We start from the raw sequence: 12,163 nt of genomic DNA on the forward strand, positions 1-12,163 counted from the left end.
TGGAGCTATCTTAATTAGGCAGCAGGGAGAACAACTCAATGGGGCTTTTGATGAAATTTGACAAAAATGGCTCTAAAATTTATTAGAATAAGCAAAAGTCCAAAATAGCCAAGACATTCCTAATGAAGATGAACAAAGCACCCTCCCAAAGAGTAAGCATAATAAAGCTACAGGAGTTGAGATGGTATAATATTGGTATAAGGATAGACAAGCAGACCAACAGAACAGAATGGAAAAGCCAAAACATATCTACCATACACACAGAGAAAAACCTGCTGCTTGACATGACAGACCTGAGAGAAGGGCCAGTTACCGTGCTGGGACAGCCAACCATGCCGAGGGAAGAACTGATTCAAATTCCTATCTCGTACCATTCACTATGGCCTTCTGTGTGTTTGAAATACTTCATCATAAAAACTGAAGTTTGTTTAATGTATACACTAAAATCTCTTCCTCTGTTGGTAAATCACTGGCCAACAATCTTAATTTTACAAACTGTTACATTTTATAAGACCCCAAGGGACTATGTATGAACTTACTTAAGTAGCATATAACCTCAATCTTATATCAACTTTTTGAAAGATAGGAACCTTACCTCATAGATCCTGGCAATTCCACAAAGTAGGGTTACCTCTCCTGGAAACTTGTCTAAGCCTTGTTTGAAAAGATTTAAAGCAGTCACGGGTTGATCCAATGAGATGTAAACCTAAAACCAGGATACACTTCAACAAAAGTACTGCTTCTTAAAATAACAGTATTCGTTATGACAAATTTAAAATTATTGCTTAGTAACAAATTATCTCCTAGATATTACAGTAAACATTTTTCAGAAATGTGTAGGATTAATTTCCAATAATGATGCTATAGCTTTATCTCCTCATGCTGTATGTGACACATTTATTCGTTTATTTCTTCAGCAAACACTTATTGTGGGCTTTCTACTGTCACACAGACTAGAGAGTAACCAGAAAAGGATGCTGACGTACGCCAAAAACTGTCACATGCTGTGAAACAATTATCCTCCAATTAAAATAAACTGATTTTTTAAAAAAGAGAGGATCAAGGGAAAATCTTTTTCTAGGATGGAACGGATAAAAGCGTGTCTCCAGGCGGGCACGAAGGACCAATTGTGAGGGTGCTTTTGAAGACGCTGGAGAAAGAGGGCGTGCCCCGTGGGAAAGCCTGAGAAGGAGCAGCTGGCGAAGCCTCTGGAGGGTGGGTGGGGAGAGGGACCCTGAGAAGTAGAAGGGAACACGTGTGTAGGGTAGAGGGTCGGGCAGTTGAGAGGGTTAGCACTCGACACTCCCATTTAACAGCTCCCACCACTTAATTAGCAATGAGAACATCCAGCGTGGATAAACCGTAACCTACTAGGGATTTCTAACAGGGGAACTGCAGCTCTATGTACAGAAACAAAAGATTAAGACATTTTTTTCCCTTCATGATCTTGGATCCTCCGTTTCTTTCTAAACATTTAGACTGTGCTTTGAAGAAGCCCAAATGGAGACACACACAACTGCCTGCAGTGTTTACTGATAAACAATGAGACTAGAGGAAAGGGTATGGATGAAAACTTTTCAATTTTTACCTTACATGCTTCTGAATTGCTTTTTAAAATATAATAATATAATTCCATATGTGAAGGAATATAAAATATTTAATAATTCTTAACAAGCTTAAATTATAAGAGATAATGTGGTTCCTAAAATCTGCTTGGTCTCTACTTAGCAGTAAATCCTTCACATATTAAAAAACAAGTAAACTGTAACCCTATAGTCACATAGGCAACAACAGAGTTAAGCAAATCAATTTATGAAAAAATAATCAAACCATGTATTTAACAATAGTTAAAATAAAAAGTACATTTTTAACCACATGGCAAGTAATCATCAATTAAGAAGATAATAGCCAAATACTGTAACCTGAATTATAACTTCAAGCTGTCAGAAAACTTTACTGTGATGTTTAGAAACCTTTTCAGAATTTAACATATAATGTATAAAGACACTCAGATATTAGAGTTTCAAACATTTTTTAAAAACTACTATAAACATACTAAGTTAGCAGAGTAAGTTTATATGGCAGAACTTCCATTTGATTCTGTTAGTATGTTAACATTAATACCGTATTTAGAAAGTAGCAGCACTTCCTTTGGAGAAGGCAATGGCATCCCACTCCAGTGCTCTTGCCTGGAAAATCCCATGGACCGAGGAGACTGGTGGGCTGCGGTCCATGGGGTCGCTAGGGGTCAGACACAACTGAGCGACTTTTTTACTTTCCACTTTCATGTATTGGAGAAGGAAATGGCAACCCACTCCAGTGTTCTTGCCTGGAGAATCCCGTGGACGGCGGAGCCTGGTGGGCTGCCGTCTACGGGCCTGCACAGAGTCGGACACGACTGAAGCGACTTAGCAGGAGCAGCAGCAGACGCACTTCCTTTTCTGTCTTATCTTTTCAACCTCCTTTACAACACTTTTTAAATTTAAGAAATTCTTAAAGATATATTAATACAAGATGATATCCTAACTACCACTTCATCAAATGCTTCTTTTAAAGTAGCCTTGGTGAGGGTAAAGAAGTCACTAATTTAACACTGGAAATTCCAGGTGGCCCTTCACTCTGTCGTGGCTGGGGGTGGCACTCAGGCGGCTCTAGAATCAGAAAGTCCTGGGCTGAATTGTTGTCATTCAGTCTCTGTCATGTCTGACTCTCTGTGACTCCATGGACTGTAGCCCGTCAGGCTCCCCTGTCCATGGGATTTTCCTGGCAAGAATACTGGAGTGGGTTGCCATTTCCTTCTCCAGGGGATCTTCCCGACTCAGGGACTGAACCCCCATCTCCTGAGTCTCTGGCAATGACAGGCGGACTCTTCACTGCTGAGCCACCGGGGAAGCCCCCGGGTCTGGATGCTGGCCCTTAACAGGCAAGTGAGGCTGAGAATCTGCTCTTATCCTCTTATGTCCCCTTTTCCTCAACAGCACAAAGGAAATGTTAAAATCCGCTTTGCGGTGTTGCTAAGAAAGTTTAATTAAATTACATGTGGAAAAGACTTGATAAAGTGCCTTACACTGAGTAGGTGCTCAATAAAGGGGAAATACGGTTTTTGTTACAATGGCAGAGCCCAAAAGTGAAGGACCTACATAAAAACAATCCTGTTCTCTACAGTCTGCTGACACGAGAAACAAATGTGTTATAGAAAAACACCTCTCTGGGGCTTGTGACCCCTGGGGACAGTAAGCCTGTAGCATGTTCTTCCGATCTAAGGCAATATTTCAAAGAGGCTGTCTTACTTTCCCTGGCAACCGATTTTTCCTGAGATGGTTATCCTCTGAATGTTCTCACCTTTTCCCTTACCATTAAAAAAAAAAAAGTTAAGTCCGAACACATTAACTTGCCAACTGTTCTTAAAGAAACTGGCAACTCTCCCCATGCACTGGTTGGAATTTAAACATTTATCCAGAGAAGACAAATTCCACTCAATCTAAGAATACTTACTTTTGCCAAGTAGAGAAATGTATCTACCATTTCCTGCTGCTTCAGGGCTGATTTAAACTGTTTCTCTGCTTCCCGATACAATCCTAACCTAAGAACAACCATTTTAAAAATTAGACATTCGATTTAAAACAAATACGACCAGCATTCATTCATACCCTGAGGATATGAATTAGAGACAAATTACATCTGTTAAGAGTAAGCATGTACCAAGAAGGCAATGTTATATGCACACATGCATATTTATACAGGTTAGGAAAAAGATGCCGGCATTCCCATATTCACTGTCTGAACACTTAAATGGGGTGTAGAGTCTGTCTGAAGCCTAATCACAGCAGGATGTCAGTGAGTCACCAACCAAATTGCTTGTGTCAGCTGACATGTCACATGACCTCAAGAAATGCTCAGAGCCTCCATTTTATTGGAAGAACTGAAGATGACATTTCTTTGAAAAACATCGTCTACTTAGAGATAAAAGCCTGTTTTTAAAAACTGAGGTACTGGGTTGGCCAAAAGATTCATTTGGGTTTTTTTTTTCCATTAAGATGGCTCTAGTAGTGCTTAATTGTCTTTAACTTCATTCAAAACAATTTCGTTAGCTTGTATTGTGACAGCTGTCATATCAGTGTGCATTTAAAAAAAAAAAAACATCAAAACTGGTGAATTTTTGTGTAGTCATTTTAACACTGAAGAAAGAAGGAAAAAAAAGCAACATTTTCAGAATACTATGCTTTATTATCTCAAGAAAGAGTTAAAAAAATGCAACTGAAATGCAAAAAAAAAATTAAGCAGCATATGGAGAAGGTACTGCGACTGATCAAATGAGTCAAAAGTGGTTTTTGAAGTTACGTGCTGGAGATTTCTCACTGGACTGTGCTCCACGGTCACACAGACCTGTTGAAGTTGACAGCGATCAAACTGAGACATCCATTGAGAACAATCTATGTTATACCATGCAGGAGATAGCCGGCATGCTCAAAATATCTAAACCAAGTGCTGATAATCATTTATACCAGTGTGGTATGCTAACCATTTTGATGTTTGGGTTCCACATAAGTTGAGCAGAAAAAAATCTTCTTGACTGGATTTCTGATGCGTTTCTCTACTTACACATAAGGGAAATGCTCCTTAAAACAAATTGTGGCAGGTGATGAAAAGTGGATACTGTACAATTGTGTGGAATGATAGAGATTGTGGGGCCAGTGAAATGTACCACCACCAACCACACCAAAGGCCGGTCTTCATCCACAGAAGCCGATGTTGTGGATATGCTGGGATATGCTGGGATTGGAAAGGAGTCCTCTATTATGAGCTGCTTCTGGAAAACCTAATGATTAATTCCAACAAGTACTGCTCCCAATTAGACCAGCTAAAAGCAGCACTCGACAAAAAGCGTCTGGAATTAGTCAACAGAAAACGCAGTCTTCCATCAGGATCATGCAAGACCACGTTTGATGACCAGGCAAAAATTGCTACAGTGTGGCTGAGTAGTTCTGATTTCTCTGCCATATTCATCAGACATTCCACCTTCAGATTCCCATTTATTTTGGTCTTTACAAAATTCTCTTAATGGAAAAAAATTTCAGTCCCCTGGGAGATTGTAACAGACATCTGAAATAGTTCTTTGCTCAAAAAAATAAAAAGTTTTGGGAAGATGGAATTATGCCTGAAAACTGGCAGAAGGTAGTGGAACAGAAATGGTGAATAAAGTTCTTGGTGAAAATGAAAAATGTCTTTTAATTTAAAAAACAGAAGGAACTTTTTGGCCAACTCAATATAATTGCCATATAACATTATATCAACTTCAGGCATGTAACATAATAATCTGGTATTTGTATATATTGCCAGATGATCACCACAGTAAGTCTAATTAACATCCATCCGTCACCATCCATCACCAAAGTTACAGAATTTTTTTCTTGTGATAAGAACCTTTAAGTCTTACATTGTTAGAAAATTTCACACACACAATACGGCATTATTAACCATGGCTGCCATGCTCTAGGTGACATCCCCACAGCTTATTTATTTTCTAACTGACATTTGAACCTTTTGACTCCCTCTCCCAATCTGCCCACCTCTAGTCTCAACCTCAGGCAACTACCAATCTGTTCTCTGTATCTATGAACTTTGTTAACTTTTTTTTTAGATTCCTCATATAAGGGAGATCATAGGATATTTGTCTTTCTCTATGAGACTTAGTTTACTTAGCATAATGCCCTCCAAGCCCATCCATGCCATCTCGAACAGCGAGATTTCACGGGCATTAGACTGTCTCCATATGTTGGCTATTAATGCTGCAGTGCACATGGTGATGAGGGTATCCTTTATTCAAGTCAGTGTTTTCATTTATTCAGACAGATATCCAGAACAAGGATTGCTGAAGCACATGGTACAGCAATTTTTAATTAACTTAAAACTAATTTTAAAATTTAATTAATTTAAAATTTTAATTTAAAGCACATTTTTAATGTTTTCAGGAACCTCCATACTGTTTTCCCTGTGGCTACACTAATTTACATTTTCATCAACAGTTCATGAGGGTTCTCTTTCCCTCACATCCTACCAACACTCGTGATTTCTAATCTTCTCAATAACAGTCAGAGGTAAGATGATAATCTCACTGTGGTTTTGACTTGCGTTTCCCTGAGGATTAGTGATGTTGGGCTTTTTCATGTTGGGCCTCTGTATGTCTTTTTTAGAAAAAAGTCTTTTCAGAGCCTCTGCTCATTTTGTTTTATTTTCTATTAAGTTTCATGAGTTCTTCATATATGTTTTAATCAGTTGCTCAGGCGTGTCTGACTCTTCGCGACCTCATGAATTGCAGCACACCAGGCCTCCCTGTCCATCACCAACTCCCGGAGTATACCCAAACTCATGTCCATCGTGTCAGTGATGCCATCCAGCTATCTCATCCTCTGTCGTCACCTTTTCCTCCTGCCCCCAATCCCTCCCAGCATCAGGGTCTTCTCCAGTGAGTTAACTCTTCCCATGAAGTAGCCAAAGTATTGGAGTTTCAGCTTCAACATCAGTCCTTCCAATGAACACCCAGGACTGATCTCCTTTAGAATGGACTGGTTGGATCTCCTTGCAGTCCAAGGGACTCTCAGGAGTCTTCTCCAACACCACAGTTCAAAAGCATCAATTCTTCGCCGCTCAGCTTTCTTCACAGTCCAATTCTCACATCCATACGTGACTACTAGAAAAACCATAGCCTTGACTAGATGGACCTTTGTTGACAAAGTAATGTCTCTGCATTTTAATACACTGTTTAGGTCTGTCATAACTTTCCTTCCAAGGAGTGAGCATCTTTTAATTTCATGGCTGCAGTCACCATCTGCAGTGACTCTGGAGCCCAAGAAAATAAAGTCTGACACTGCCTCCACTGTTTCCCCATCCATTTCCCATTAAGTGATGGGACCAGTTGCCATGATCTTCGTTTTCTGAATGTTGAGCTTTTAACCTGCCTCTTGAGAAATCTGTATGCAGGTCAGGAAGCAACAGTTAGAACTGGACATGGAACAACAGACTGGTTCCAAATAGGACAAGGAGTATGTCAAGGCTGCATATTGTCATCCTGCCTATTTAACTTCTATGCAGAGTACATCATGAGAAACGCTGGACTGGAAGAAACACAAGATGGAACCAAGATTGCCGGGAGAAATACCAATAACCTCAGATATACAGATGACACCACCCTTAGGGCAGAAAGTGAAGAGGAATTAAAAAGCCTCTTGATGAAAGTGAAAGAGGAGAGTGAAAAAGTTGGCTTAAAACACAACATTCAGAAAACGAAGATCATGGCATCTGGTCCCATCACTTCATGGGAAATAGATGGGGAAACAGTAGAAACAGTGTCAGGCTTTATTTTGGGGGGCTCCAAAATCACTGCAGATGGTGACTGCAGCCATGAAATTAAAAGATGCTTACTACTTAGAAGAAAAGTTATGACCAACCTAGATAGCATATTCAAAAGCAGAGACATTACTTTGCCGACTAAGGTCCATCTAGTCAAGGCTATGGTTTTCCCAGTGGTCATGTATGGATGTGAGAGTTGGACTGTGAAGAAGGCTGAGTGCCGAAGAATTGATGCTTTTGAACTGTGGTATTGGAAAAGACTCTTGAGAGTCCCTTGGACTGCAAGGAGATCCAACCAGTCCATTCTGAAGGAGATCAGCCCTGGGATTTCTTTGGAAGGAATGATGCTAAAGCTGAAGCTCCAGTACTTGGGCCACCTCATGCAAAGAGTTGACTCATTGGAAAAAACTGATGCTGGGAGGGATTGGGGGCAGGAGGAGAAGGGGACAACCGAGGATGAGATGGCTGGATGGCATCACGGACTTGATGGACGTGAGTCTGAGTGAACTCTGGGAGTAGGTGATGGACAGGGAGGCCTGGGGTGCTGCGATTCATGGGGTTGCAGAGTCGGACATGACTGAGCGACTGAACTGAAGTTTTACTTCCATCAAGAGGCTTTTTAGCTCCTCTTCACTTTCTCCCATAAGGGTGGTATCATCTGCATATCTGAGGTTATTGATATTTCTCCCGGCAATCTTGATTCCAGCTTGTGCTTCTTCCAGCCCAACGTTTCTCATGATGTACTCTACATAGAAGTTAAATAAGCAGGGTGACAATATACAGCCTTGACGTACTCCTTGTTCTATTTGGAACCAGTCTGCTATTCCATGTCCAGTTCTAACTGTTGCTTCCTGACCTGCATGCAGGTTTCTCAAGAGGCAGGTCAGGTGGTCTGGTATTCCCATCTCCTTCAGAATTTTCCACAGTTTATTGTGATCTACACAGTCAAAGGCTTTGGCATAGTCAATAAAGCAGATGTTTTTCTGGATTTCTCTTGATTTTTCTATGATCCAGTGGATGCTGGCAATTTGATCTCTGGTTCCTCTGCCTTTTCTAAATCCAGCTTGAACATCAGGAAGTTCATGGTTCACGTATTGCTGAAGCCTGGCTTGGAGAATTTTGAGCATCACTTTACTAGCGTGTGAGATGAGTGCAACTGTGCGGTAGTTTGAGCATTCTTTGGCATTGCCTTTCTTTGGGACTGGAATGAAAACTGACCTTTTCCAGTCCTGTGGCCACTGCTGAGTTTTCCAAATTTGCTGGCATATTGAGTGCAGCACTTTCACAGCATCATCTTCCAGGATTGGAAATAGCTCAACTGGAATTTCATCACCTCCAGTAGCTTTGTTCGTAGTGATGTTTTGGTCCCTATAGCTCTGTAATTTGGTTTGAAATCAGGGAATGTAATGCCTCCAGCTTTGTTTTTCTTTCTCAGGATTTTTTTGGTCTGTGGGGTCTGCTGTGGTTCCACACAAGTTTTAGAACTGCTTGCTCTACTTCTGTGAAAAATGCCACTGTAACTGTGATAGTGACTGCACTGAATCTGTAGATGCTTCAGGCACTAGGGGCATTTTAATAATAATAATTCTTCTAATCCAAGAATGTGAAATAGCTTTCAATTTACTTGTGCCTTCATCAGTTTCTTTCATTAATATCTTATAGTTTTTGGTGTACAGGTATTTTCATCTCTTTGGTTAAATTTATTCCTAGGTGTTTTATTTTTTTGATGAAATTGTAAATGGGCCTGTTTTCTTAACTTCTTTGTTATTAATGTAAGTGAAAGTGAAGTCGCTCAGTCGTGTCCGACTCTTTGTGACCCGTGGACTGCAGCCCACCAAGCTCCTCCATCCACGGGATTCTCCAGGCAAGAATACTGGAGTGGGTTGCCATTTCCTTCTCCAGGGGATCTTCTGAACCGAGGGATCGAACACAGGTCTCTCACATTGCAGGCAGATGCTTTAACCTGTGCACACCAGGGAAGCCGTTAAATACAAGAATAGTCTCTCAGAAAACCTCCTATAGAGACACAGAACTTCAGATCCAAGTACTAACATCAAAGATTTCAAGGGAGGAAAGGAAGCCAGGTTCAAAGAAGGGGGAGGAGGCGGGAGAGGGGGGTGAAAGGGGTGGCCTTAAAGATGTCTCTTGCCACCTACAGATACCCAGGCGTTATGAGACTTCTCCCTGGGCCTCCAAAGAAGGGAGGGCTGGAACTCGGCCCTACCAGAAATCAGACCAGACCATAACCAGAATTCGAGTTCTCTGCCAAGGGGAGGTGATCAGTCTCCAATCCTCAGCTCAGGCTGAGGGCCCTTAGACCAGATTCCTGCATCCAGGACCGGGGGACTAGAAAAACGGGGAATAGGAAAGGTTAAGGAGAGAGGTCAATAAAGTCTCTTGTTACTTACCGGTCGGGACACTCTGGCCAGTTGTCCGCGTCAGGAGAAGACCAGGGACAAAAGGGTCCCAGTTGCGGCTGCTGGGTCTGGTCCATTGGCAGGCAAGCTGGCCCCTGAGTACCCCGAGTGGTCAGGATGCCAGTCTCAGCGAAGAAGAGTCCCCGCCAGAGTCGCCATTTGTTGCAGGAAGGCGGACCCCTTCCAGAGCCCGAAACTGGGCTCTTGTCTAGCACTCAGAAATGAATTGTCTGAGGAGACACACGTGCTGACAAAGCAAGAGATTTTATTGGGAAAGGGCGCCCGGGTGGAGAGCAGCAGGGTAAGGAAACCCAGGAGAACTGCTCTCGTTATTAATGTATAGAAAGCAACAGATTTTGTATTCTGCAAGTTTACTGAATTCACTTACTATTTCCAACAGTTTTTTGGTGGAGTCTTTAGGATATTCTATATATAGCATCACATCCACTATAAACAGAAACAGTTTTACTTCTTTTCTGATGTGGATGCCTTTTATTTCTTCTTCTTGCCTAAATCCTCTGGCTAGGACTTCCAATAGTATGTTGAGTAAAAACGGAGCCACTGGGCATCCTTACCTTAGCCTTCACCTTACAGAGCAAAAGCTTTCAACACCAGAGAGTGTGACTTCAGCAGCAGGCTTGTCATTCATGGCCTTTACTGTGTGGAGGTACATTCCTTCTACACCCACTTTGTTAGGAGTTTTTATCATAAATGGATGCTGGACTTTGTCAAATGCTCTCTCTGCATCTATTGAGATAATCAGATGATTTTTATACTTCATTTTGTTAATGTGATATATTACACTGATTTGCATATACTGAACCATCCTTACATTCCTGGAATAAATCCCACTTACTCATAGTCATGATCCTTCTCATGTTCCTATTTCATTTATTTCTATTCTGATCTTTGTTATTTCCTTCCTTCCACTAACTTTGAGCTTTATCTGTTCTTCTTTTTCTAGTTACTTGAGGTGTGAAGCTAGGCTGCTTATTTGAGAATTTTCTTGTTTCTTGAACAGGCATTTATTGCTCAGAACTTCTCTCTTAGGGTGAGCTTTTGCTGCACTCCGTAAACTTTGATGTGTTCTAATTCCAGTTTTCACTTGTTTCAAGTTACCTGTTTTGACTCTGCATAAGCCCATTTTTAAACTCTAAACAATTTTAAGGTAAACAGTTAAGTGATATAGCTATACCATTTTATTATTCCACAACATTTTCTTTCCCCATTTTTGTATCTGATACTGATTGTCCTCGTCTATGAATCTGAGATTTGTTCCTTGCTTAAATACAACTGTCCTGATATCAACACCCACTTCTGCCCAGGGAACATTTTATTAACCATGAAATCAACTGCTAAAGCACACTTCAGCCTGTCCTTAATAGATCTGTGGGGCTTTCTCATAACTACTCATCCCAGACATGTGAGAGCTACTTAGGCACTTTATCATAATGCTTTTATTTATGAAATAAAGATAAAACAGTATACAATATAGTCCATTATGTTATTTTCATTTAAAGACTTGAAAGAATAGCTGTGTCCTTTGTTCCTAACATAAACCTCAAGCACTGGTATAACTATACCCAAAGAGATGCTGGACAATGTGGGACAAAGAAGTTAAAGTGACCCCACAATCTGGCCTAAAGTTAGCAGATGTGTGATGTGGTAGAACCCCCTACTGCTTCAAAAGCCCTGCACCTTTTACAAGGAATGTTCATAAAATGTTATCAGAGAACACTGAGGTTCTGAAAGAACAGCGTATTTATACAGAGTTTCAACTGAATATTTAAGTCTTAAACACACGGCTGAAGTTGAATCACTGAATTCCATGAACAATTATTTAGTTTGTATATTTTTAACTAATAAGTTGTCTCTTGCAAAAAATAATTTTATAGGGATTACAATAAAAAGATACATATAAAAAATATGAAAACAGAACTAGATTTTAGAAAAAAACAATGAAGAATAAAGAAATTAAAAAACCAACAAACAATCAGAGCTACTGAAGTACCTGGAAACCAAAGAAAGGAAAGAAGGATGAGTCATATGTGTTTTATTACTATACTGTTAAGAGACCATTTCCTCTGATCCTATCAAAAAGGAATCCGCCACATGGGTTCTTGTGCAAAGGAAATGGAATGGGCGCCATGTATAAAGAACGTCTAGGAATAATGAAAACATCAGTCAAATTCATAAACATAGGACAATATCAAAGAGTCAGAGTCCAGAGATAATCTCCACCAACTGCCAGGTTTTTTTCTCCAATTTAATTCAATAAACATTGTCAAGGACCAACTGCATGCGCATTTAATGATGTTAAGGAGTTGCAAAAATGAAGATAACAATCGTGTACTGAAGGCACCAATTAAGATTGAAACAAAACATATTTTAAAAGA

At 40.4% G+C, this 12,163-nt stretch overlaps 1 protein-coding gene across 3 annotated transcripts in view; it reads right to left on the minus strand.

Moving 5' to 3' along the window:
- TTC8 (tetratricopeptide repeat domain 8) overlaps nucleotides 1-12,163 on the minus strand; it is a 59,751-nt gene that overhangs the window by 14,251 nt on the left and 33,337 nt on the right. For all 3 annotated transcript variants that reach the window (XM_013967382.2, XM_013967380.2, XM_018053858.1), the window contains exons 8-9: nucleotides 3,496-3,583; nucleotides 596-706 (exon numbers count right to left, since the gene is read on the minus strand). In XM_013967382.2, coding sequence (XP_013822836.2) covers nucleotides 596-706; nucleotides 3,496-3,583 — 199 coding nt within the window. The remainder of the gene's footprint in view (nucleotides 1-595; nucleotides 707-3,495; nucleotides 3,584-12,163) is intronic.

The sequence above is a fragment of the Capra hircus genome, chromosome 10 (assembly GCF_001704415.2).
Source record: "Capra hircus breed San Clemente chromosome 10, ASM170441v1, whole genome shotgun sequence".
NCBI classification, from domain to species: Eukaryota; Metazoa; Chordata; class Mammalia; order Artiodactyla; family Bovidae; genus Capra; species Capra hircus.